The 26579-nt window shown below is 50.5% G+C and overlaps 1 protein-coding gene across 1 annotated transcript; it reads right to left on the reverse strand.

Moving 5' to 3' along the window:
* Positions 1 to 129: 129 nt before the first annotated feature.
* LOC136194887 (uncharacterized) lies at positions 130 to 24800 on the reverse strand. Its single transcript, XM_065984137.1, has 21 exons — positions 24561 to 24800; positions 24090 to 24327; positions 6112 to 24032; positions 4227 to 6054; positions 3996 to 4160; positions 2935 to 3942; positions 2578 to 2876; positions 2480 to 2530; positions 2315 to 2418; positions 2154 to 2252; positions 1984 to 2093; positions 1847 to 1934; positions 1693 to 1789; positions 1543 to 1634; positions 1409 to 1492; positions 1202 to 1354; positions 1048 to 1156; positions 893 to 996; positions 771 to 828; positions 368 to 712; positions 130 to 316 (listed from the first exon to the last, which is right to left on the reverse strand). The coding sequence occupies exons 1-21, from the start codon at positions 24798 to 24800 to the stop codon at positions 179 to 181; spliced, it is 23331 nt and encodes a 7776-aa protein (XP_065840209.1). The 3' UTR covers positions 130 to 178.
* Positions 24801 to 26579: the final 1779 nt, after the last annotated feature.

Here is a 26579-nt window from a genome sequence, read left to right on the forward strand (position 1 = left end):
GCTCAGTAGACAACGACGCAGTTGCATGAGTAGTTGCAAGGGTTCCTCGATCACAGTGCCTCACCTAGTCGAAAGGGGCTGTGTTCGCTGAATGAAATTAGACAATATTCCATCGAGTGATTGTCAACGTACGCTTGCCCAAGAATCCTCAGTCTATTTCGCCTTTTTAATATCACAGTCAGGGGATTTGCATGAAAACAAAAACCGTGTCACTAAAGGCGCCGAGGTCGTCGACGACAGACGCCTTTATTATTATCACCTGATGATGTTCGCCGTGTTCGGAGGAGTGATAGACAAAAGAGACCGATCGAAGAATCTGCAAATATAGATCAAATAAAGACACGCAATTTTTTTCAAAACTAAATACCTTTTCATACGTTGCCACTGGAGCGCTTCCCGTGAACGTCAGCTTCGTAAAGGGAACCGAAGAAGTGACAAGTGTAACGTTCGTTCGCTGCAAGAGAATTCGATCCACTCTAAGATAGTCGTCTGAAGGTCGATCTCCCGAATGAACAAAGAGAAGGAGAGTAGCCCCAGCTAAGGTGCGACTGTCCACGTCGTTAACGATAAGATCGCTGGGGAAAACGGCTGTCCCGTTCGAAGTGCGCGTGTAGACTCGCCTGCGCACTAGATAAACTGAATTCGGTGCGTAGCTTTCGCGATCGCCACCAAATCGCAAGACTGGACGATCGTTAACTCCGATGACGCTTACCTAAAAATAATCAGTGCGTTTTTATTAAGCGTTATTGAACTTTGAATAAAGTTCTAACTTCAATATTGACGACGTCGCTGACCGCTTCTTGGTCTTCTACTGTGATCGATATAAGCCTATATAAATAGTCACGCTATAGGAGATTCGTTCCCAGTTGCTACGAATGTCTACGAAACGTACCTTTTGTGAGTAGAAAGCAATGCAGGTGAGGACAGCTGATTGTAAAACTGGACGGAGAGGAGAGCTCGACTGTAAACGCTTCGAGTATTCTTTCCCTCAATCGTCTGAAATATAAGATTCAAAAGCGCACGCAAAGCATGCACATGTAGACCAACCAAAATTCTCCGAGAATCATTGTATTTCGCCGTGAGACCAGACGGAAAAGTCGTTGCGCTGTACCAAAGGAAACTGTCAAAGTCCTTTGAATCAAGGGTCGCAGTAGCTCTAAAGAGGGAATTCTATTCGATTTTCACCAAAAAACAAGTTCACCTAGTAATGAAATCTTCTTCGTCCTCGTCGAAAATTTGCACTTGATTTGTCAAATTGACAAAATTCTGGCCCTCAGTAAATGTAACTTTTACTGTTTCCTCACCACCGTTGATCAAAAGGAGCGGTCTGTCGTTCACATTAGCAATGGCGATTCTATAGGCACAAAGACTTCCATACAAAATTAAAATGCTACAAAATCACACATACTTTGTCAGGGCAGTCGACGCGTGAACTCCGTCGCTTACAACAAAGGTTACATTTCGATTAAGAGGCCTTCTAGGCTCCTTGGCCCTGAAAAGAAATCGTTCCTGGGAGCAACTAAGTACACATAAAAAATGTACCAGTTTAAGTAGGAAACGTTGTTCAGTAGGTCTCTGTAAACTTCCGTCGAAGCGTTGCCTTTTAGGACGTAAGTGCCGTTGAAATTGAAGTACTTAGATTGAGTATTCGTTAGTACAAGCATACTAAACTTAAGCAATTAACGAGCTTACCGATGAATTGATTCCAACATGAGATTTGTTAATAAAAAGGCGTTCTTCGTCGCACTGGAGGCACGATAGAATTATTTTTCCCCATTGAATAGGATAGCTAAAATTGATCGTTACAGACTTAAAGTTTCAAGCGTCCCATTTAGACAATTCGTACAAGATGTGATCTGAATCACTTAGAGAAAGAGATCCGTTAGTTATATTCGTCGCTTCGGCGGCATTTTCTGTGAAATGCGCCACTTGCTCTGTTCAGCACGCGATAAGCATTAGATACTGGTACAGTCTCCTACTTACGAGACACTCTCAGTATTGGTGCGTGGCTATTTGTTCCAACGAACGTAACATGGATGCTCACTGTAGGCGACGTTGCACCATTTCTGTCTGTGGCAACCATATGAATAATCCTAGGATTCACCAAAATGCCAACAATTTCGTGAGACGTTTCTATAATTAAAAACTCATACCTTGGCAAATTATCTGGCATCCCGTGATGTTTATAGGCAACGAGCAGAATAACGTCTTTCAGGCTAACAGGCAACTTTCGCTCTATAAGTAGCCTCGATCTAAGAAATAATAATGACAACATGATACCCCCTTTCGAGTGTTTCAGAAAAAAACAATTTACTTGGATTTGTTTCCGTGAACGAATACGCTCGAAAGTATGGAATTTGCTTCATGTAAGGAGAATCTTTTGAGAACTTTAACAGCTTCTCCCCAAGCCAGCAGAAGCTAGGTGTATTTCCGGATGAATTGCCCGTAAGATACATAAGGAATTAAAAGTCTAACTGACCTCTTCATTTTCACTCGTAAATGGCATAGTAAACTCAATATACTTCCAATCCTGCAAAACGTGAAATGAACTTCAACAAGATGAACATTTTCCCAAACCTCGCTTCCTATGTGGCCTTGATCAACCGCTTTCGATTCAGCTATAAAAACGTAATCTGATGCCCTCGAATACCAAATGAAGTGATCGAGCATAGAAGTTTCTTTGCTATTCACATTCACTGCATAGTGACGACACTTCGTCGTCTCACCGATGTTATTGTCACAGTCAAAAAACTCCTCCAAGATGCATTGAGCTCCGCATCCGTCCAAATCGTCATTGTTGCCGTCATCGCAGGATTCGCCAGGCTCGCGAACTCCGTTTCCACACGAACTGCACTGACTGGCATGACAAAGTAATTCTGTTCAGAAGTGCTAGTTAGCCCTACGTAAATATTCAAGTATAGACTCGTCTGATACCTTTTTCGCAAGTCTTTCCTGCAAAGCCGAAACGACAAACGTGGACTTCAAGAGACGTTTCTCGCGGCGGATCTCCTCGATCCATTGCTACGAAAGAAAGAAGAACATACCGCCTTTCACTATGCTTCCACCACCACGACTTTTTCAAAGACACAACGCCAGATATTTCATCAACTAAAAAATGCGCGTCGTCTTCGTCCAACTCCTTATTGAAATATCTTATATCCCCATTTGGTCCGTCATCTGGATCGGTGGCTCGAATCCTTCCAATAATGATACCTTTGATCGCTCCCTCTGCTAAAGCGCCTTCACTGTACCATCCACCGTCACGAAACTGCGGCGCATTGTCGTTCACATCCAGAATGTCCACGACAACGGTAACGCGTGTAGAGCGAGTTGCAAATCGACTTCTCTCTCGCCGATGCTCACTGATGACGATCGTGAGAGTGACGGAAGAGGTCGTCTCCCTGTCTATATCACCTGATACTATGAGATCACCTGTTTCTCTGTCCATGCGAAACCACCCAGCGTCGTTTCCCGATATAATCGTGTGACGAAACGCCTGGGTGGTAAACTGATCCCAGTCGTCTTTTTCCGACGCGATACGAGAAACATGATGTCCAAGTGAGGCATTTTCCGCCACACTCAACCGAAGAGGCTCGTCGTAACCGCAGTGAAATCCCCACACACCAGATGGGCACGAGCACTCGTACAGACCAAATAAATCAACGCATGTCGATCCATCGGCACACAGATGGCCATCGCATTCGTCCGCTTCCTTTTCGCATCGTCTTCCACCCCTGCCAAATGAACACAAGCAATGGAATGTCTGGTTTTGCTGCCGGCACAGCGCCGACTCGTCGACGAAGCAAGGATTGTTGGGCCGTCTCGGTGGAATGCAGTCGCACGCATCGCCGCGACCGTCGGAATCAAAGTCGCTCTGATCGGGGTTAGGATCAAGCAAACAGTTGTCGGCTAAATCAGGAATGCCATCTCCGTCCCTGTCACCTAAAAAAAAAGAGAAAATCATAAGGTCGACGTCTGGTGGATAATAAGCGAACCGATGCAGTGGCTCCTGTGTGGAGAGCCGGATTCTTTCGTCGTCGTTTTAAAAGGACAACTGTCACAGGAAACCATTCTAGGCTGACTCTGAAATGTTCCTCTCGGACAAGGAGCGCATTCTTCTAATCCATCGCTTTCAGAATAGTGTCCAGGCCGGCAAGGTTCTATCAAAAAAAACAGACGAGCTTACAGTAAATACCTGAATAAAAAAACTTGAAACTAAATCTCACTTTTACAGTTATTGACTGAAATAGTACCCCTTTTGACGACGAATGACCCAGGAGGACATTGAACGCAAGTTTTCGAGCCGAAAGAGGATTGGTACGTGTTTTCGTTACACGGCTCACACGGGAGGTGACCCGAGCTGGAGTAAGTTCCAGGCGGGCAAGTGAAATCGTACTTCACATTGACGTCAATGCGCATTGCGTCCCAGCGCCTTCGTTCACCCGAGTCTTCCGCAGAAACCTCAACGTGGCAAGACAAAGAGGATTCCTTCAGGCGATCGTACAACGCACCGGCGAAGAAAACTGTTCCATTATCCGCGTCAATACGCAAAAAATCGCAGGTCCCGCCCGTTATCTTGTAGCGCACGAGACCGTTCAATCCGAGATCCGGATCGTGAGCAGTCACCTGATAAACTGAGTCGAAGTTCTTAATAACGCTGGCGTCGTCGATCACAGCCAGAGCTCTCGTCGCGGGGAACGTGGGAGCGTGATGATTCTTAGGAATGATTCGGATTTCATAAGACGTGCGATTTCCAAGTCGAGATTTGTTTCTCGCGTCAGTTAGAAAGACTTCGTACACTTTCTCCCGCTGAGAAACAGAATCAGCCAAAACCTGAATTTTGATGTTCGCCGTCGTCTCGTTTTCTCTGAAATGAACGGCGAAACTATCAGGTAGTTTGAGGTGGGTATTTCCCGCGAGAACAAACGATCTATAGGCTGGAATTTTTTGCCTAATCGTCCAAAACGCCGTAACGCAACCGTGAAGCCCTCGCGAACGTCGCACGGGTATATCGATAGTATCTTCGTCTTCCTCAAAAGAAACAGTTCCACTTGAGCCGAAGTCAATAACGCCGAACGGAGAGTCGTTTTCTTCCACTAAAACTTCGAACTTCGAGTTTACACCCGGAACGGCGTGAGGCGACGCAGAGTATATGACAATATTGTACGTAGTATTGAGCTCGGGAATATCGTCATCGACAACGGTAAAATCAACCAGAGTCGGCTCCTTTCCGAAGATTTGCCACACGTCTCGAGACGTCTTTATTTGACCGGCAACAGGGCTGCCACTTTGGTCTTCGATTCTCGTTTTAAACGTCACCGGTAGGTTTTCGCATTTGGGGTCGGAACGGAAGCGACCGACAGAGAGAAAGACGGTCTTGGTCTTCTCCGGTAGAACAATTCGCTGACTACGTTGCTGCAAGAATTGGACGACGCCGTACGGGAATCGTTTTGAAGCGAAAAGCGTTATAGTCGTCTCAGCTCGTTCCACTCTAGCATTCGGGTGACTTCGGTCGGCGAAAATTCGAAACTTTGCGCAAGCAAAAGTGGCGCCTTTCGCTGGTCGAACGTTGAGATGGACAACGCGAACACTTTCCATTTTGTCGAAAAAAGTGACGCCCCGGCGAGGAACAGTTGACAAAAAGCCTTGAATAGGGGTCAATACCCAATGCAGAGGCATTCCGCTCGCTCTTCCCCGCGTTCGCAATACGGGAAGCGTAAGAATGTTTTGACCGATTTCGCCGTAGGCGTTAGCGTTGCTCACAGCGAAAGCGTGACCATCGCTGAAATTGTAGTACAGTACCGTTTGAACGCCGTCCGTCACCACGCCTTTCGTTTCCACTGAGAGCGTTGTTTCGTCGTTCGAATTTTCAACTGTTTGGCCCAAAAACTCCCAGTTGCCATCCTTCCAGAAGAAGACCCAAACCAAAGCGGGGCTTTCGCCTTTCATTTCAAAAACGGATGCATCAATACTAACGCGAAACACCGGAGACCGGCTGCTCTCGTTCCACGCTGACGACACCGACAAATACGCAGAGAAATCAGCGTAAGTTAGCTAAAACAATTAAAATCTTATACTTCAATTCGAATTTACTACTAGCGTTGATCTTACCCCCTCCTCCGGCGGTGGCTCGTCATTTGGGTTTATAACGCCTAGCGGAAGAGAAGAACCGTCAAAAGTCAATTGATACACTTCTACGTCCGTTCCGTCGAGAAAGGCGTACGCGGGAATTTCAAGAAGTCCCGTCGTCCGATCGGGACCCCCTTCGTCCTGCGGCTCCGCATTCTCAGGAGGCGGAAAAGGTGGCTGTTGGAGATCAACATTGATGTCGTTCGTATACAAAGACACCGGAAGATGGTCGTCTATAACGGCCGCATTTTTGTCGCTAATAACGACGCCGTCGCTTGAAGCATTTGAAGTCAGCTGAGCACCGTTTGTGACGGTAAGTACAACGTGGTAACTTTCGCCAAATGTCAACGTCACGTTATCGAATATCCACTCCGTCTGATTACCGGCGGCTGCGCGATATGCTCCAGGAACAATTACTACGTCGTACTCGTATATACCGCTTTCGAAGTCGTTGGCGGCCCAGTTTGCCTTGAGATACGTCGTCGCCATTTGAAAGTCCAAGTCAACCGATCCGCTATCGCCTTCGCGTACAAAGCTGATCACGGGCGGCGTCAAGTCGATCAGAAGGCCAAGCGACGAGTTAGACGAATTTCGCAGGGCCCAATTGACGGCAACGACAGTCGAGAAATAGGTAACTCCGTCGACGAACTTTCCAATGCACGCTTCGCAGACGACTTGAGTGACGTTGGCGGCGACTTCTTCCATGGGCGACATGTCGCACTCGTACGGCGACGTCCCGACGCACCACAAATACGCCATTATGTCTGATTCTACGTCGTAGAAACTGCTCCAGCTCACGACGAGGACATAATCAGTCGAGCCGGCGTACAGAATGTCCGACTGATTATCGCCGTTGTGAACGAGACCGACGACGGGCGGTGTAAAATCGACGACAATTCGTTGCGACGAAACGATCGCCTCTTTGTCGCCTTCGTTTGTAGCGGCCACTTCGATCGTGTACTTGGCGCCGTTTTCGAGATCAAGACTCGGCGAGACGACGTCGATCGTCGTCTGATTGAGATCGAAACACTGAGTGTCAAAGCAGTGCGCGCAGTCGTCGTGACCGCCGCCCGAGCTGCGCTTGTTGACGCACGGATAGCATTCGAGCACGAAGGAGTCGACGCTCTTGCGACTTCGTTCGCTTCCTGGGTTGCAATAGGCGGAGAGATGCATGCGGAGATGATTATCGTCAGTGTCCGGCGAGCCAAAGGCGATCATTTCGTCCTTGACGCTAACCGTGTTGGGAAGATAGTCGGACGTGAGTTCGACGCCGCCTATTTGCTGGCAACCACCGAAGTTTCCAAATGAATTCTGAAATAGAGTAACGTAGAGGTGATTGGTTCCAATGGTGAGCACCTGCGTGTCATTTGAAAACGAATATTGATCTACTTCCATGAAGTTGAGAAGAGAACTTTCTAGCTGAACAGTTTCGCAGACGAGCCCAAAGTCGAAGGAATAAAACGCAATGCTTTGACCTCCGTGCAAGACGACAATTACGTTAGTCTTAGGAAGCAATTTCGCCGATAGAATATCTCCCAGCTCATGGTCGCCGATACTAGAACACTGGTCGCCCGCCTGGCAATTGAACAAAGATAAAGTCGCGCTATCTTTGAAGAGGACGTTGCCAAACTCGTCCGAGGACATTTCGAAGTCGCACGTGTTGCACGTAGAGACCAGTGTCTGTAAGAAATTCCACGTCAACTCCAAGCCGTTTCCCGAAGGGCTTACAACACCAAATACCACAAAGTCGCTGTCACCGCAGTGAACGTTAACCGCGACGTTCGTCCAATCATTCGCCAAGGTCACGACACTGCAAAACGCACCGGCGCTCGACGACACCGATTGACAGACACTCTCGACCAACACGTAACCTTTCACGTTCACGTCGTTTTCTTGAGATGCGTCGACGAGGAGAAAACGATCGTCGTAAACTATTGCAACCGTTTCGGCGCCCGTCTCGTACAGACGAGGCGCGTCGGTGAAAGAGGAATTAGACAAAAAAGTCTGTTTCTGCGACGTGTCCGATATTTTCATGAAAGCAACGGAACGGGCATCGGCGATCGCCATTCGCCGCAACGAAATCAATTTCGACGACGTCGATTGAGCGTCAAAATTAAGAAGCTTGTACGACAGGTGAGGTGCGACGTAGGAGACGGGCAGCGAGCCGATATGGCAACAGCAAGGCGAACGAGGCGAAACGAAAGTGCCGATTTCTGTCGAATTCATCATTTCTACCATATTTGTGCCATTGTTTTCCGTCCCATTGCTCAGCGACGAATTCTCCCGCAAAACTGTGAAAGCATAGCGAGTTGAAGGGGTCAGAACATTCGAATCACTCAACGAATAGTTCGACGGACAGAGAACACGGGCTGGTTCGTCGAGCTCGATAGTGCCCGAAAGATGATAATGGAAGCGAGAAGCTCGACGGAAATCCACGGCAAAACACAGATCGTTCGGAACGTATCGGAAGCCGTCCGAAGTTACAGTGACGGTGAGTCCGGCGCCGTTGTGCGCCGTTACGGCGACCGTGTAACGATATCCCGGCTTCATCCCGCCGTCTACGGCGAGTGTGAAGTTGTGAAATTTGGTTAAATTTGCCATCGTCGCTACCGCAACGCCAAGCGACCACGAACTCCTCGCCTCGTCGAACGAGTGCTCGTAAACGGTGTAGTTGTACCCAGCTATTCCGCTCTCGGGATCAACGAAGTCGGCCCAGAATGCGGAAACAAGACTTTGCGTGGCGATGTACTCTTTGTCACTTTCGTCGTCGGGACGTCCGTCGTAAACGATTCCACCAAGCGGTCTCGTCATGTCAACCGTGACGCCGTCGGACTGCACTTCCGTTTCGAGGCCGGCTCTGTTGATTGCCTTGACGCTCGACACGACGTGCGTTCCCTGCGAAAGTACTTGACCCGAAGCAATGGCGTGCATCGATAGGCCGACGTTTCGCTCGCTAATATACGTCATCTCGTACGACGACAGGTTGACGTTTGCTTTCCACGTGTAATATTCGACGCCGCTTTCGTCGTCAACGAAATTCGTCCAGCTAACGGAGAAGACGGTGGGACTCGTCTGATAATCGATGTCCGCAAAATCAGTGCCGTCGTAAACTTCACCCGGCGAGGGCGGCGTAACATCGACGAGTACTCCGTCTGAACGCGAAGAGACGCTCGTCAAATTAACGCGATTGACGGCGTACACGGTTACGGTATACTTAGATCCGTGGAGCAGATGAGCCCCGTAAAAGTCAACATATAAGTTCGACTCGATGCTTTCACAATCCAACGTTTGGTTCGAGTTAACGTATCCGTAGCATGCCTTATAAACTGCAATTCCGCTTTGGGGATCCAAAAAGCCCGTCCAATGAGCGGACAAAAGCGTCGAGTTCGACTGAAAATCTACGTCGCCTTCTACGCTTGTGCCATCGGTCACGCGACCCGTTTCCGGCTTCGATCGATCGACAATGATGTGCGTTTTTGTCCCCGATTGCGAATAAAGTCCAACTAAATTGTAGGCGCGAACTTTGGCTTTATAAGGAAAACCGTCGACGAGACCCGCTCCTTCTAACGAAACTTCACTCAAGAGCCCAGCATTGATAAAGTCATCTTTCGCCTTTCCTGACTTTCCCGTCACCACAAGAGCGAAACGGTAATGAGAAAGACTCGTTTCGTTCTCGTAGAATCCTACCCACGACAGCATCAAAGTGGCGACGTCCGAAAGATAATCCGGAGCCGGATCGCCGAACAAAGTGAAGCGAGCCGAGCCGACGGTCGGCGGCGTCGTGTCAACGATATAGCCATTGGAGTGCGCCGTCGTCGTCATTCCGGCCCCATTTGCACAAGAAACGCTAACAAAGACGCGCCAACCGGAAGGAATAGAATGTCCCGTGGACGATGCTTGGGTAGCGAGTTTTATATCAGTTCGAGGAACAATGTCCGAATCGTACTTGCTGCTTCCAGCCCACCACGAACAATCGTTAATGGAGCTGAGATCGTCGGCGAACTGATCCCAATTCGCCGAAACGGTTGAACTGCTGTTCGAGTAGTCGATATCCCGTCGTGTTGTACCATCGAAGACGTAACCGGCGACGGGAGGCGTGTCGTCGACGACAACGCCGTTTGAGCTCACCGAATGGTTCAAACCGGCTCTGTTTACGGCGAAAACCGTTGCGAAATAGATGTGGCCACGTTCGAGATGGAGCCCTCCAACAGTCGTCTTTAACGTAGCATTTGACAAATCGTGACACGCGTGGACGTCGTGACTGAAAGGACTGCTTCCGATACAGTAAACGTAGTAGTTTACCGACGATTCGGGATCGTAAAAGTCAGACCAATGAAACGACATTCGCGACATGGATGACTGATATTGCCTATCCTGAGTGCCGTCGCCGTCGAGAACCACGCCGCTTCTCGGCGGCGAATTGTCAAACACAGTGCATTGGGATCGAGCCGTCGACACGAGACCGGCGCCGTTCTGCACGCGAATTTCCGCGTAGTAGCACGCGCCCATGGCGACGGCGATTGTCGTCGTGACAGACGTGGCGTTTCCGACCTCTATGTTAGTTGCTGCGCATGAATAGATGGTTGAATTCGCGCAGAACGACCACGTCGTCGACTTGATGCCCGATTCTTCGTCGCTGTCAACGATCCAGAAAAAGGCGACCGAACCCGTCCACGCTTCGTAGGGCCCGTACACGTCGCCTCGTCTGCCAAGGCGAACAGCATCGATCACAGGCGCCGTCTCGTCGACAGTAAAGCCGCTCGACGCAACGACAAATGTGGTGCCAAATCGATCCGTGGCTTTAACCAAATTATAGAAGACTTTTCCGGGCGCAAGACTAAGTCCCGCCGCCGAAGCGCTCGTTTGACGTCCTACGTCGGCGAACGGCAAAACGTCGGCGTCGTGCGGCGTCGTGCCAACGCCCCAGCGATACTCGACGACGTCGCCGCTAAAACCAAACCAGTTCGACGACACGGAAGTCGTCGATGCTTGGTAGGATTGCGCAAACCGTTCGGATCCATCGACGACAGTGCCGCGGCCGCGGAGCGTCATCGAAACGAATTTCAGAGTGCTCGAAGTGAGAATTGACGTGAGTCCGACGCCGTTTGTCGCAGTTAGAGTGGCGTAGTAAGTTTCATTGCGATCGAAGCGAAGTCGTAAGGAAATTTCGGACGACGTCGTCGGCGTAACGGGAATCGCCTCGTCGCACGCTTCGGCTTGAGTTCGCAGAACGCAGAGACGCAGCGAACTCACTAAGCTCTCGCGATCGAAAATAGGCTGCCATTTGAGACTGACGTTCATTTTTCGACTCGGTTCCTCGTCGCTGTCGTCTGCGACGAAAAGGAGTTTTCCCTTCGCTTTTGGTGGCGTCGAGTCGAAAACGACGCAGTCGGATTCGCTTTGAGTTGATAGACCAGCTTTGTTGCGCGCTACAACGCGAGCAACGTAGCATCGACCGTCTAAAAGACCGACGATACCGTCCTTGGAGATTTCCGTAAGATTGTGCACGTTCTCCAAGGGAACAGCGCACTCGTCGACGTCTTCAAGGCAGAGAGACCACTCGTAGGAGGCGATATAGCTCTCGTTGTCGTAAAATCGATTCCAGCGAACCATCAAAGGGTCCAGAGAGCTGACGAATTTTCCCCCCACCACTTCGATTTGCCCAGCGACTGGAGCCGAGCGATCTACGACGATTCCATCGGAGGAAGCGCGCTCACGTAAACCGACGCCATTGACCGCCGTAACGGTGACATAACTTAATTCTCCCGATGTGAAAAGATTCGAATCGACGTCGTAGTGCAGCGCGAGTCCGACATCAGTCGACGGTAATATATCGCAAGCGGACACGTTCGATCCAACACACACGTAATATTCGGCAATATTTGTCTCGTTATCGACGAAAGAGTCCCACGTGACGTGAATGCTTCCACTGTCCGTATAGTATCGAAGTCCTCTCGCGACGGATCTCCCCTGCGGAGGAGTGACGTCACGCATCAGAGGAGCCGCTTGTCCCGTTGCACCGTTGCCGGCTTTGTCGTACGCCGTGACCGAAACGTAGTAGAGCGTTCCCTGAACAAATTCGACGACGGTAATTCGACTCACTGTAGAGTCTGCTAGTCCAACGGAGGTCGCTTTTTGAACGTCATCAGTTCCAGGCGCCGTTCCAATGGACCATTCGTAGTGGCTGAGGCCTCCACCATCGAAAAAATCTTCCCATCGCGCTTCTAGCTGTCCATTTGCAGTCCAAGCAACTTGAACGGATCCCTTGTTCGGCTTCTTGAAATCGAAAAGCACCCGGTGGGAGACGTACGTCGTAGAATACCCGGCCTTGTTATACGCCGTCATCGTTAGATACGCTGTCTCTTCCTCCTTGGTAAACTTCATCGTTTCCATCTCTACTTTGAGTCGAGTCGCTGAAGCGTCGACCTCGCGTTTGGGCAGCAAGTCCGTCAAATAAGCCGTCGTTCCGACCGACAGTTCGTATCTTGCAATAAAGCTCTCGCTGTCGGAACAATTCCACAAAATCCAAAAGCTGTCGCGATCCGAAATATATCGCAACGAGCGACTCGTCGTTCCGACTTGGAGCGAGTGAAAGGTCGGCGGAGTCATGTCGACGGTCACGCCATCAGAAAAGGACTTCACTTCAGCGCCGTTTGTGTCTTGCGCGACTACGGTAACGTAGTACGTCACGCCGGACAACAGCAGATCCTGTACTATTATCTGAGCCTGTCTCGCCGTTTGCACATCGGTCAGCTCGAGAACAGAAAAATCGTTCGGACTTGTGCCAACGCCCCACGAATACCGATCTATATCGCTGCCCGAGGTGAGGTGGACTTTTTCCCACCGAGCCCAAATTCCGTCACCATGCGGCTGATAGTTTTGATCACCGTAGCCGGCACCGTCATAAACGGCGCCGGGCGACATTTCGGCGAAGCTTGCTGTGAACTCATCCGATTGTTTGAACCAGGTTGAACCGACACCGTTCTTCGCTTGAATCAATACGCTGTACTGTTTACCGTCGTTCAAGGTAAAGCCAGACACTTCGGCAGAGTTTTGACTGAGAGCGTCATCAGGCAAACGTTCGTAGGTGCACGACGCATCAGTGGACAGGCACCAGGAGAGCGCGACAACGCCTGACTCGGGGTCATAGATCTGCTGCCACGCAATGAGAAGTGACGCATCATCGATTGAGGTTTCAGTTATTTGACGTTCCGGATACAGGACAGTGACTTTCAAGTCGCCGACGAACACAGGCCCTGTTCTATCGCTAACGGAAATATCCGTTTCGGTCGCCGTCGCTCGTGCACCGTTCACCACAAATAAGTTGAAATAGTATACAGTGGATTTGTCGTCGTCGATTACTACCGCCGCTTTGACTTTCTGTCCAACGGACGTCAACGGCTTGACGTCATCGCTCCCCTGCGTGAGTCCAACCGAAAAGCTAGAGTCGACGATTCCCGTCTCCAAATCTTCGGGATACCACTGAAGATGAAACTGTTTCTCGTCGAGAAAATAGACGGCCGTGAAATTGATAATTTTCGGAGGCGTTGAATCGACTATTACGCCGTCGGTCGTCGGTTGGATGGTCAAACCGGCGCCGTTTCGCACGACGAGTGTCGATTGGAGAACGTCGCCTTGAGCGACGTCGAAGTCGTACGCGTACGAAACGTTCGTGTTTGTCGGAAGAATCGTTCGCCACGTCGCACGCGTCTTCTCGTTCACAATTATCCATTCAATTCCCCTTATTCCAGACACGTCGTCCACGCAATTCCAATTGACGGCAAACGGCTCGTTGACCGATTGGGTGGCGACGTCGCTTCCCACGATGGGTCCGTCATAAACGTAGTCGCACTCCGGTTCTGTCGCATCGACCGTTATTCCGTTCGACGAACCGTTCGCCGATAAACCGACGTTATTAAACGCCGTAACGGAAATAAAGTAAACGCCGCCTTGCTCCAAGGTAACTGGCATGGTGACTTCGCTATGCCCAACGACTTCGGTTTGACTGCTGCCCCCGACAGGAGGCGGTGATACGACGACGACGTATCGACTTATGCCGCTCTGAACGTCACTGATTCGCCAGTTGGCAGAAATGTTGTCTAACGTTCCCTGATACTCGGCATCGAGACCAACGTCCAAGCCATCGTAAACGTAATCGACAGTAGGCGGACTGGTATCAACAAGAAATCCGTCCGTCGCGTACAAGGAACGAAGGCCCAGTTCATTGATCAGAACAAGAGAGGAATAGAACTTGATTCCATCTGAAAGCGGAATAGTGTCGGTGCTCGCTTCAAACGCGTACGCGTCGACGGACATCGCAAGAATGCCGTCACCGTACCGATACACGCCCATAATCCAACTCGCGTTCACGATGCGCGTGACGTCTTCGGAGCAATTCCAGTTCACGGCGGCAAAGCGCGGCGTCGTCTCGAAGTCGACGTCGCCGTTTGGCCCGTCGCCGACGTGGAAGCAAACAGGTGGCGTCGCGTCTATTTGAACTCCGTCCGAAGTAAACGTCGTTGTAAGTCCGGCGGAATTGACGGCACGAACGACGGCATAGTACGTGGAACTCTGATTAAGGGCGACATTTTGATACCGGCCCACCAGAAGGCTTCCAAAGCTTCGGAAAGGATACGCTAACGTCTGTCCAGTTGAGTCGACGGCGATTCCGAGCATATATTCCTCGACTGTCGTTCCTTCGTCGGTGCATGGATCCCAACGCGCGACAAATACGTCGCTCAGCGACGTGATATCCGATTCGCCCAATTCGCCGTCGTAAACGCTTCCCGAACAGATCGGCGGCGACGTCACGACGACAAAGCCGTTCGATGACGAAACGGAGGAAAGACCGACGAAGTCAATCGCCTTCACATTACAAAGGTACACGTGCCCGGACAGCAAGTCGAGATTGACGATCATAGCCTTATCGTCAAGTCGCGACACGTTCATAGACGAAATGGAACCGGTTTCCTTTTCACTGACGCCGACGAGGAGCTCCGCGATTCCAGACTCATAATCGTCAATCCACCGCCACAAGCACCACACGGTCGTATCGATCGTCTGGTAGTCGACGTCGTAAGTGTCCCAGCCGTCCTGAACGTATCCTTGGGACGGCGGTTGGTAGTCGACTAAAAACCCGTCCGTGGTCAAGACAGTTTGAAGGCCGGCTGCGTTCGTGATTCGTACCGTCGCATAGTAGGAGTGGCCTAGGGACAGACTAGACAAAGGATGATGAGTCAAATTGGCACTTGTGGGCGACGTAAAGTCAAGCAAATCGGTTCCACCGCTATACGAACCGATCGCCCAGTCTCGTGCCACAATTTCGGTGACGTCTTCGTAAGAAGACCAGCTCACACCCAGCGTCACATCCGGTTTTTCCAGATAGTCGATATCTTCTCTGTTCGGACCATCGTAGTCGTACTCTATAAGATCTTCCAGTACGGGAAAGGTCGTGTCTATAACAGTTCCGTTCGATGTCGTTTCGACGCGTAGACCAGCAAAATTGTACGCTCTCACAACAAAACGATAAAACCCGCCTTGTTTGCCGTCAATGACCCGTCCCATGGAATAAAATGCTGACGCCGCATACTGCCACGGGGACATTTCAACGCCGTTCTTATCGATAACGCTCGTTTCGACGTATCGAATGCCGCTTTCTTTGTCGAGAAAATCGAATGCGCCACACAGTATCTGAGGAGGTCGAAAGGGCTTATTCGGCGGCCAAAATTCCATGGTCTCGTACGACTGACAAACTTTAAAATTGCCGAACGCCGATGTCCTCTCGGTCCAAGCGTCGATGTCGACGCCGAAATTCTGACCGTCGTATAACGCGCCTTTGTTCGGCGACGTTGCGTCGACAAGAACGCCGTCGGTTTCGACTGACACACTCAATCCGGCGGCGTTTTTGGCTCGCACGGCGACGCGATAAATCGCTCCGTTTTCGAGAGCAAGTTGAGGAAAGCAGACCGTCGTCTTTAGCATCACGTCGAGCTCCTCTTGCACCATGCTTCCGTTGTAGCTGTACACGGAAACGTAGTAGTGTTCAATGGGACTCTCCAATTCGACGAAGGCGTTTGTCCATCGCGCGCAGATTTCCTCGTTCGACGTCTGAAAATCGATGTCGGGAGAGTGAACGTCGTTGTCGCCGTCGCCGTCGCGCAAGTAGATCACCCCGTCGCTTGGCGGCGTTTCGTCCACCAAGATCCCGTCTGACCAAAATGTCGTAATCAACTCGGCTTTGTTCACGGCGCGTCCCGTCACGAAATACCGGTGAGCGTGACGGTACTCAAAGGACGGAAATACCACCCGCGTCGTACCGTTCGGTCCGAAACCGACGTCGTTGAACGGAAGCATGTCCGTGCCGCCTTTGTACGTTCCGATCGCCGCTTGAACGAGGGCGATTCCACTCTCGGGATCTTGACACGTCCAAGTGGCTCCGAAATTCGTCAAATTCGCCGCGAAGTCGGCGTCCTCGTTGACATAGCCGGGAATCAGGTCCGCAATTTCCGAACAGACGGGATTCGTTATGTCGACTATCATTCCATCAGACGAATATTGGCTACTCAGACCTGCTCGATTGTACGCTACAACAGAGGCGACGTACGTCTCCTTTGCGATTAAGTGAAGGCCGTCCTTGTACCCAAAGTAGCGATCAACGCGCACGGCGTCAAATTGCTTATGACCAGACGAATCGACAACGGTCCAATCGAAGTAGTCCATTCCGCTTTCGTCGTCGTAGATTCCCAACCAACACGCCTTAAAACTCTCCTGCGCAAGCTGGAAGTCGTAGTCTTCCACGCAATCGTACGAACCGTCCATGGCCGGAGAGACCGAACTTCCGACAAGAGGTTTCGTGTGATCGATAAAAACGCCATCAGTCGTCGTAATTCCTTCTACGCTGACCGAATTGATTGTTCGGAAAGATACGTAATATATCGTTTTGTGCTTCAAGACGAGATTGCTGTTTGAAAGATTTTTCGTCTGCATAATGTCCGTATAAGGTTGAAGCTCTTCGCCGCCTTTCGTCGTTCCAATGGCCCACTTGGCCACCGAAACGTTCGACTCCTCTTCGAGTATATCATCATATGTCGCTCGAATAGCGTTATAGCTGCAATCGTAGTCGATATCCAACGCTTCGTTTCCGTCGCGAAACTCGACGACTTCAGGAGGCGTTAGGTCGACTAAGAACGGGTCGGCGGTGATTGACGACGTCAGACCGGCGGAGTTGTGACAAGTGGCCGTGACAGCGACATGCGACCGGTGCGACCATTGCATATCGCCAATTGTAGTCGTTTCGGCGTCCCCGACGTCTCGTTCCTCGACCAAGGGCACGGAACCGGCCGTCGGTTTCGCCGTAACGGTGAAATGCAACCATTCGGACTCGGGATCGCGAAAGCCGACAATGTCGACGGTAAACGATCGCGCGTCGTCTTGTCTCGCCGTCACAACGGCCTTGCTCGTCTCGGGCGGAGTGAAGTCCGGCGTAGCGAAACATATCTCCGGAACGATGGTGTGTACTTGGGTGGGACGCGACCACGTGAAGAGAACGTGCCACACAGTAAATAGGGTGCCCCATTCAAACGTGCACTCCCAGATCTTCCAGCTCGGACAATGTATAATAGGTCCCATGATGCCTATGCCGACGCTCAATGTAATGGTAATTGGCTTGTTTATGACCTTGAAGTCGGCGCACGCTTTCAGTACGTCGCCGCGAACGCCGACGTCGAGTGCGGGCACGAACATCGTGTCTAAGAGAGTGATGTCGAGTTTAAGCGAAGCGGACGCAATGCCGAGCGTAACGGTGACGGCGCCCGTGAGAGTCAGCGATCCCTGCGGAAGAAGACGCGCCGTCATAGTTTGCGATATCGGACACAGTTCGGCCTCGTAATTGACGGCAACGTGGCCCGAGACGGCGAACTCGAGCGAGAGAACGACTCCCATAAACTCGGCGATGACGACCCATTCCGAATCGCACGTGGGATCCAATTCGGGAAATTCGCACGTTTTGTAAAACGTCTTGACGAGGTTATAGAGTTCGCCGCTACTCGTGTAACAATCCGACGCGTTCTCGTCGTCGTTTTGCTGTCGCTTCTTACGTCGACGTCGAGAATTGTCGCCTTCGAAATCGATAAGCTTCTCATTGGCAATCGTATCGTCACAAATGACAAGAGACAACAAATTAGCGTCCACCTTACTCGGATCAAACGAGTTTCGTAGAACCGGAACGGCTAGCGATATCGTACTGTCTTCCAAGTCGCCGCCGATCACCGTACGTTTCTCCTGTTCGGCTTGGGCGCCGCTATTGTGAGTGATGACGAGCGACTCGCCATTTTCGATAAAGCAGACGTCGATGGCACCGGACGGTACGCGCACGGATCGATCGAGTTCCAAGTTGACGCCGTACATGACCGGAATTCCACTATAAGTCGTGTCCTCCTCATGCGGCGGTTCGATGAAGTCGAGCTTGCAGCTGAAACCCGGCTTCGCAGCGCAACGCAAAATGGCAAAGAATTCGATGTCGAACTGAACGAAGGAAACGGTTCCGACGACATTTTCGCCGCTCGTCACGATTTCGCTCGGTTTGACGACTTCGACGGGTAAATCAATGGGTTTGTATTTGTTCGACGCTTCGATGAGTCCACTTGAATCGGTCGCATATCCGGCAATCCAACCTTTCTGACCGCTTTCGGCGTGGAAAACGTGATGATCGGGTAGCGGATCGCCCGACAGCATGTTGCCCTCGCTGTCAAGAAAATCCGTAATCCACAAATAGCTCTCATTCGCTGCGTAAAACATTCCCGTTCCAAACGAGTCGGTGAACTCTTTCATCGTCATTTTGACGTCTTTTGGCGTCGTGACGTCCGTCAGCGGTTCCAACGAAGCCTTTAGAATACCGTAGAGAATTCCGACTGATCCTCCGTCATCGCCGGGAAAGCTGTGAACGCCGTGAATATAGACCCAATCTTGAACGACCAGAACGCCAAAACGACCGCGAATGGCCGTTCCGTTCGCGTCGAGAACTCGGTAAATTCGCTTGATAACGCCCGAATCTTTTTCCTGAACGACGAGAAGGTTCGGATTATCGGCCTTGTCTTCGGTTCCAAACATCGAGAGCAGATAATGCGTGCCTTCCTTGTCAATCGGAGATATACCTTGGACTTGATAGTTCTCGAACAAGCCGGGAATTATTGTTCGATTTCGTTCGAGAACGGCCAGATGGGTGTACTTCACTTTGAATACGACATTCCTATAGGTGTCCGACGATCGACGCATCACTTGAACACACGTATCATTGGAACAATACGGCAGTTCCCAAGGATTGGCCAGCGTTCCCGGAGCCAAACCGGTGTCAATCAATAAGAGCGTGTCAACCCAGTCGCGAACGGTGCTCAAGAGTTTGAGTGGCTCCGTTTTTAACCACACAAGAGCGTCATCGATTCGTTTCACGATTTCGTCGCTGATGAATCGCCTAATTCCATAGAAAAGAAAACGAAAGTCGAGAACGATGTCTGTCGCGGCGTGCAGGACGGAAAAGATGGCGTCTTTCACCAAGCCTTCTAATTTCCAGGCGAGCGACACGGCACTATTGATGATCTTCGCCGCCGGTTTCATCACGTAACTCGTCGCGTTGAAAACCGTGAAAAAATTGCAGAGGTCGACCAAAGTTTCAGAAAATTTTTCGGCGACGTGCAAAGACGTGCTCGAAGCGGCGAGCACCGTGTCGCTCACGCCGCGCCACGCGTTTTTTCCAAGCTGAACGACCGAGTCTAGGCTAGCGACAAGAGGAAAGCCGCTCGCAAGAGAAGTGCACTTGGCTCCGAATGCCTTTCGGTCTTCCTTGGACACGAGTCTGTCCAGAACCGAATTCGCCAGCGCGACGACGTTCTCTGTGGCCGCCGACATAGCGAAGTCTAACAGCGAGTCAAGTTTTGCTTTCACCTCATCTATCATATCATGAAGCATTTTGACGTACTTGTTCACGTCATCAACGATGCCGAGAAACTCGTCTAGCAAGCCTATTTCGTCTAAAATTCCCTTGGCCTCTTGAATTAACTTCTCCAAATCGTCGCTAAACATCTGCTTGAGACACAGAGTGCCTTCGACGCAATCGAGATTGACATACGAAGCCCAGTCACCCGTGTATACGTCGGTCATCTTGTACAAATCGCCAAGAAAGTTGGAAATCTTTTCCGCGAGTGACGATATCGGTGCTAAAACGGTCGTCGTCATCAACACGAGTTTTTCGCTTGCGCTGCTCGTCGTCGCGTTGACGAGCGCCTTCCACGAGCCCTGAAGGTCCGTTAACGAGTCGCCGTAGGTGACGACGACATCGACGTAAACGCTAAAGGAGCAGGACGAGAGCAAAGTCGACTTCAGATTCGTCGCAACGTTCTGAATGTTTTGGAGAACGTTCGAAACGTAATTGCCAATTACGTCGACGAGCGACAAAACGCCGTCGATGATGTCCTGAACAAATTGCAGGCCGCCGGAGAGATAGTTCATTGCGACCGTGCCAGCCTGAAAAAGAGCCGCCGAAAATTTATCGAAAACCTCTTGAAGAATCGAGCGAAATTCCGCAAACCCGAATAGAATCCAATTCAAAATCTTATCGCGCACCTTTTCGCCGGCGCTGACAAAATTGTCTGATTGCGTCAGAAATTCAAGCACCGACTCGATCCATCCGGCAACGTTGAGCGTCGTATCAAGCACCGCGTCGACGACGTTCTTAAGCTCATCGATTCCAGGAACGCCTCGCAGTGTGACGGCGACCAGATCAGTGACGTTCTTTGCCGTGGCAACGAATTCGATGAATTCCTTGCTGTCGTTGAGATACGCTTTGGCATCTTCGACGTACGTTGTTTCATACCAGGCGACAAACGCGCCGAAATTGGTCGTGAGCGTTTCGTTCACCGACTCGACGAACGCCGACGCGTACTCGTCGAAATGCGTCAGAACTTTGTCGTTTAAGAACCCCTTAACGAGATCCACTCCTTGTTCCAATAGATCCTGACTTAGTTTGAATACGTCAACGGTGTCGAGACGCGATCCGTTAAACGGAAGCGTGCCGAATACCTCCTCAGAAGCGTTCTTCAAAAAGCCGACGACGTTGTCGGCGAGATCGCGCCCTGCTTCATTGCAAATGTTTCGCGCCGCGTAGACGTACGATTCCAGCGTGACGATAGTCGTGTTCACCGTGTCGCACACCTCCTTCTCCACCGAATCGATAATGGCCTGCATGTCGGCCAATCCGCCGTTCACCAAACCCTGACTGAAAATGGGATTTAGAGCGAGCTGCTGAACTATGTTCGTCGCTTGAGTGACGACCGAATAGCCGCTAAGCTGAGCGCGAAGATCGTCGATGACGGCTTTCGACGAATTGAGCGTCAATTTGAACTGTTCGACCAACGTCTGAAACTCGGTCATAAACACTCTGGCAACGGCGTCTCCTACATCGAAACCGTGACGGAGACCGTCGACGATTACCGCGCCTTTGTCGGTAAAATTGGTGAAATCCGTGGCCAAGCCAAGAACTTGATAAAACGTCGATAGACCTTCCGATTCGACGACGCCTAAAAGTTGCTTGGCGAGGCCGGCGAGAATCGAAGAAACACTCGGTCCATCCAAGATAACAGACGCGTTGAAGTTCAGTATCTCATCAGCTACTTGACAGACGGTCAAACCAAATTGCTTTGCCGGATCGTCTGGAAACGAGTCAACGACGTTCGTGATATTTTGCACGATGTTCGTCACGTTCGTAATGTAACCTTCCAACCTGTCGATCGGCTCGGTGACGTGGACGACAACCGAGTTGCACATTGCAGTCAAATTTTCCAGTCTCGGCGTCAGAAACGAGTCGACTATGGTTTCAAGTTTTCCTATAATTATGTCAGCCAAATTGAGTTCATTCAGCTGTAATACATAATCGTTTACAGCGTTGATATACGAATCAGCGACGAAGCTCGCATTAATGGCCAAGTCAAGCAAATCGACGGCTTGATTAAAGCCGTCAATTATAGGCTGAATTGGCTTTATGAGACGATCGATGTCAGAGAACTTGACTTCGAGATAGTCGAGCACGTGCAGGACCACTTCAACGAGCGGCGCGATGGCGTTTCGCACTTCGCCGACGACTTCGACGGCCGTATCGAGAACTTTGTTGAGCAAATTTGACAAGATGTCGTTCTTGAAGGCGACGCCGACGACGAAGATCGCCTCCCCGTCGATCAAATCGACGTTGAGATCAAACATGTGAAGCCGCGCTTTGGCTTCGTTATGACTGTCGATGTCGAACTGGCCGTCGAATATCGACAAGTAGATCCGAACGAGATTGCGCAGACGCGCCGTCAACGTAGACTTCATATCCGAAGCCCCCATGTCGATGGAGTACGACTTGTCGATGCCAAAGTCTTTATCGGCGAGAGGCTTTAGGGGATCAATGTAGTCCCCCAGAGATCGTTTCACCAGCGTCTCTTTCACTTCTCGCGCCGAACGAAGACGTTCGCCGCGTTTCAGAGCGTCGAGCGACATCGGATCGGTTCGTCGCGAGAAAAACTCGCGCAAACTCGACTCCGAGTGAAGGCGTTCATCGATCGATCGACTGTACAGGACGGCGAGAGTTTCCACGGCGACGTCGGATACCTCGTCGACGCGTCTGATCATCGCCTTGACGACGGCGACGTGCTCTTGCGACGTCGACGTCTCGTTTTTCAACACCTCAACGTATATCGGTTCGACGTCGCTCCAATTGTAGCGACGCAATCCGAATAGAGCGTTCGAACGAACGTTAGCCGACGGATGCTGAACGAGCTCGGAGAGCGTCAAAAAGCTGACGTTGTGCGCCGCACTTCCAAGTGCTCTCGCGTACGTCGCCACGTGATCGTGCACGTCGCCGCCGCGAACGGGCTGCGAACGCAGTCGCGATTCCAAGTGCGTCACGATCGCATTCGCCGTCTCGACTCGAGCGACTCTCGCTAGGACGCCGAGAGCCGATACGGCGGCGCGACGTTCTCTCGTCGTCACGTGATCACTCGCGCTCCAAGACAAATTCAAGAGAGCGTCAATGAGACGCGGATGAGGATCGACGATGTCGCGCGTCGACGAAAGAGCGCGAAGACGATGGGACGCGGAGAGCGACGCGTTCGAGACGATTTCGATGAGGCACTCCTGTCCGTAGTGCGATTCGCCGAGAACTTGAACGACGTGCTTCCAACGATACGACGAAGGGCTCGTCTCGCCGCAGACGATGTCCACAAGACGTCGTCCTAAGAAATCGTTCTCGCGCACCAAGTCCTTGAGCTTCAGAACGCATTTCGATTGCTCGATCATCGGAACGGACTCGTCGACGCAATCGAGCAACTGCTTGATAGTCGTAGGAGGCTTCTGAGTCTCGTCGCCGAACGTTGCTAAAGGAATCGACTTTCCTTTCGGTATCTTGTGCGAGACGGCGACGCCGTCTTTGGTCATCGACGCGACGTTCGAATGTCCGACGGAACGCCGGTTGCGCTTCTCGTAGTCGTTGCATATGTGCCTGAACGCGAGCTTCGAGACGGCGCGCATGCGCATTCGATGCTCGCCTTCGCCCAAGACTATGTCTGGCCCATTTCCGTCGCTCGTGCGCGGCATGTGGCCGACGATGTGCCGATCGGACGAGCGAAGAAAGCTACCGTTGTAGAAGCGAACGAAATGGCGACGTTCTTCGTGGCGACTGCCTGGATGACGTCGTTCCATCGACAGCCAATCATAGTCGGCGTGACTGTACGTCTTCGTCACGTGATACTCGTTGAAGCCCTTTCCTCTTTGTACAGAAAAGCGACTGCGATGGCTTCCGCTGCTGTCCGCGTCGAACGACTCGTACTCCTCAAGATGACTCAGAGTCAAATTGATGCCGAACGAGGAGACAATACCTATATAATAGATCGTCCATTTCTGATCAGAAAAATAAATGATTTTGCTCTTTTTACCTTTTTTGATTGCCAAAACTTCCGCATCGGTGCTTTGGGGATAGAAGACGTTTCGAATCACGCCGTTGCTGTCTTGGACGAAATAGAATTTTCCGGCGAGCTTCTTTGCCAAATCCTTGTCCGATTGAGAACGTTTTATGACGAAGAGAGGATCGCTGACCAAACCGCGGGGATTTTCCACTTTCATTTCGAGCAGCCACGTTGACTCGGAGTATCGCCCGAGCGAAAAGAGTTTGATCTAACAGGCACAATTTAATTAGGAGGACTGAATTTATTTAATGACGTCGCGCTTAATTAGTCGAGTTAAGAAATGGTCTCAACGCCGTTCTTGTGCGAATCGAAAGCGGTAGTAAGGAAGTGCCATTTTCTCACGATTTAGCGCGTGTCCGACTAGACGCTTTCATGGCTATTTTTAACAAACTATCTCCCGGGCACTTCCAGGAACTAGCTTTGTTGTTTCGTTCGACTTACCTCAGCGGCCATTCCAAGTCCTCCACTCGTCTTTGATTGAAATCCCAATTGCATGACATAATCGTAGAGTAGACAGCGAGCCGACTCGTGCTCATAGCTTAGTTCTACGCCGGCTTTCGCTTCTCGAAAGCTTTGGCGATCGATTGTCATCTTTGCTTCTTTCTCGCCGCGCTTGCTGGAAGCAGGTGCAGAGACGCAAACGATTAGAAAAGTCGCGACGTAAACGCCGTAGAAAGCCATAATATTTGCCGCTGCGTTGTTAAATGAAAGATCTGCTTTAGGCTTTATATAATATATGGCGGGTGTTTAATTGATGTCTAAAACGGGTTTACTAACACACCTATAGCGACAGTGCTTGTCCTAGTGCAGCGCACTGAAACATCACTGTTTTTACCGATACATCAACTCTAATGTCATTTTTACGTCGTTAAAACCGATTCATTAACTTAATTATTAGAGCTAAAACTGAATTCGCAGTATGCACGGTTTTTAGTCATCCATTACAGTCTGAGCAGATAGCTTTTGTGACGGACTAACTAAAGATTCGAAGTTCTTGCGTTAGTTTTCCTGAAGCATGCATGCACGATGCACGAGGAAGTGCCTTCTTACTGTATTGCTTTAGAAACTGACTTCACCGCTCATACATGTACTTAATTGCTTGTCTTCGTGTGAAAACATCGCAGTAGCGCCACTGTATGTATAGGTAAGGAGTGCTTTCCAATAGCACGCCTTGGGGCACGTGCATCCGGTCTCCGGTTACTCAGAACAGAGATAATATAGGGATAAGCACCATCCAGACAGACAATAGCGATTCCACTTTAATCGCAAGATGCGCTGCAGGCACCGAAAAATGAATTGTTCGCTCGCGGAATGGCAGAAGGAACTATTCTCGCCAAACAGTGGGATCGTCATTAGGTATAGTGAGAGCAGAAAGAGACGCGAAAATCTCAAAACGACGAGTTCTTCTAAAGGCGACGTCATGTTAATATTCTTTACAGTATCCGTATTATCCCGATCAAGCTTCCTTGGGCGCTCGTCCAAAAACTTCTGTCGATAAAAAGGGGTTGGACGCTTACTAATGTACCATATGTACATGCACAAGTACATGTACATGTGCTAGTCGTTCTCGGCTCTGGCGTCGGATCCGGCTTCGCCACTATATTAAAAACAACCGACACTTCGAACAAAAGCCGGGTACATCCGGTCCTTTGTTCTCTCTCCATTTGCACTGAACGAAGGTGCCGTTGTGCCGGCGTTCGCAAAAGGCCGATGCCGTAAAAACGGTCAAAAGCATCTTTGATAAAATCAGTAACTAACTGAGCGATCACGGTGCTCCACTCTATGGCTATAGCCAGCATCGTGTCTCACTCGACTTCCGAACCGTGGGTGCAGTTCAGAAACGGCGAAGCGGATTTTATTGTTGTATGAGGGAGTTCTGCCAGACTTGCCAGAGGCAGGCGGAACTAACGCCCGGAAGTAACGTCGTATAACTGCAACGACGCACAGGCTTGAGAGCTAGTCAGAATAACGGGGCCTTCGCTTTGACTCTCTGAGTATGTAGAGCTAGTAGTCAAGCACCCGCTACGCTAATAAATCTATTTCAGCGTAAGACAGCATGGTTCATTAATTTGAGAGCGGCGAGTACAACGCGGCTTTGGACTCAGAACCGTTTTGCATGCGCGCCGTTTTTCTCATTGTTTCTAGCTCTTTCTACGTATGTCTCTCTAGAATGGCGAAAACCTGCTTAGCGCAATTTTTATTACTCCTTTCTAGCTGCGCAATCCGCTTTGCAGCGGCGTCGAATTGTGCATGTAATTTGCGTCAATTGCACAAATTTATTCACTAATCGAGACTCCATCGTCTAGTCGATTGCACTTATACCGAATGGACGCCTTGGAGTTACAGTTACTCACGCGGATCCTATCCGTGGAACACTGAAAAGCGCCACTTCCGAAAGCGATCGGTCATTCAATTCGATTACGGAAGCGGGACCCCGTGTCCGGCGCTCACAGACGATAC

This window comes from Oscarella lobularis, chromosome 13 (assembly GCF_947507565.1).
Source record: "Oscarella lobularis chromosome 13, ooOscLobu1.1, whole genome shotgun sequence".
Classification (NCBI taxonomy): domain Eukaryota; kingdom Metazoa; phylum Porifera; class Homoscleromorpha; order Homosclerophorida; family Oscarellidae; genus Oscarella; species Oscarella lobularis.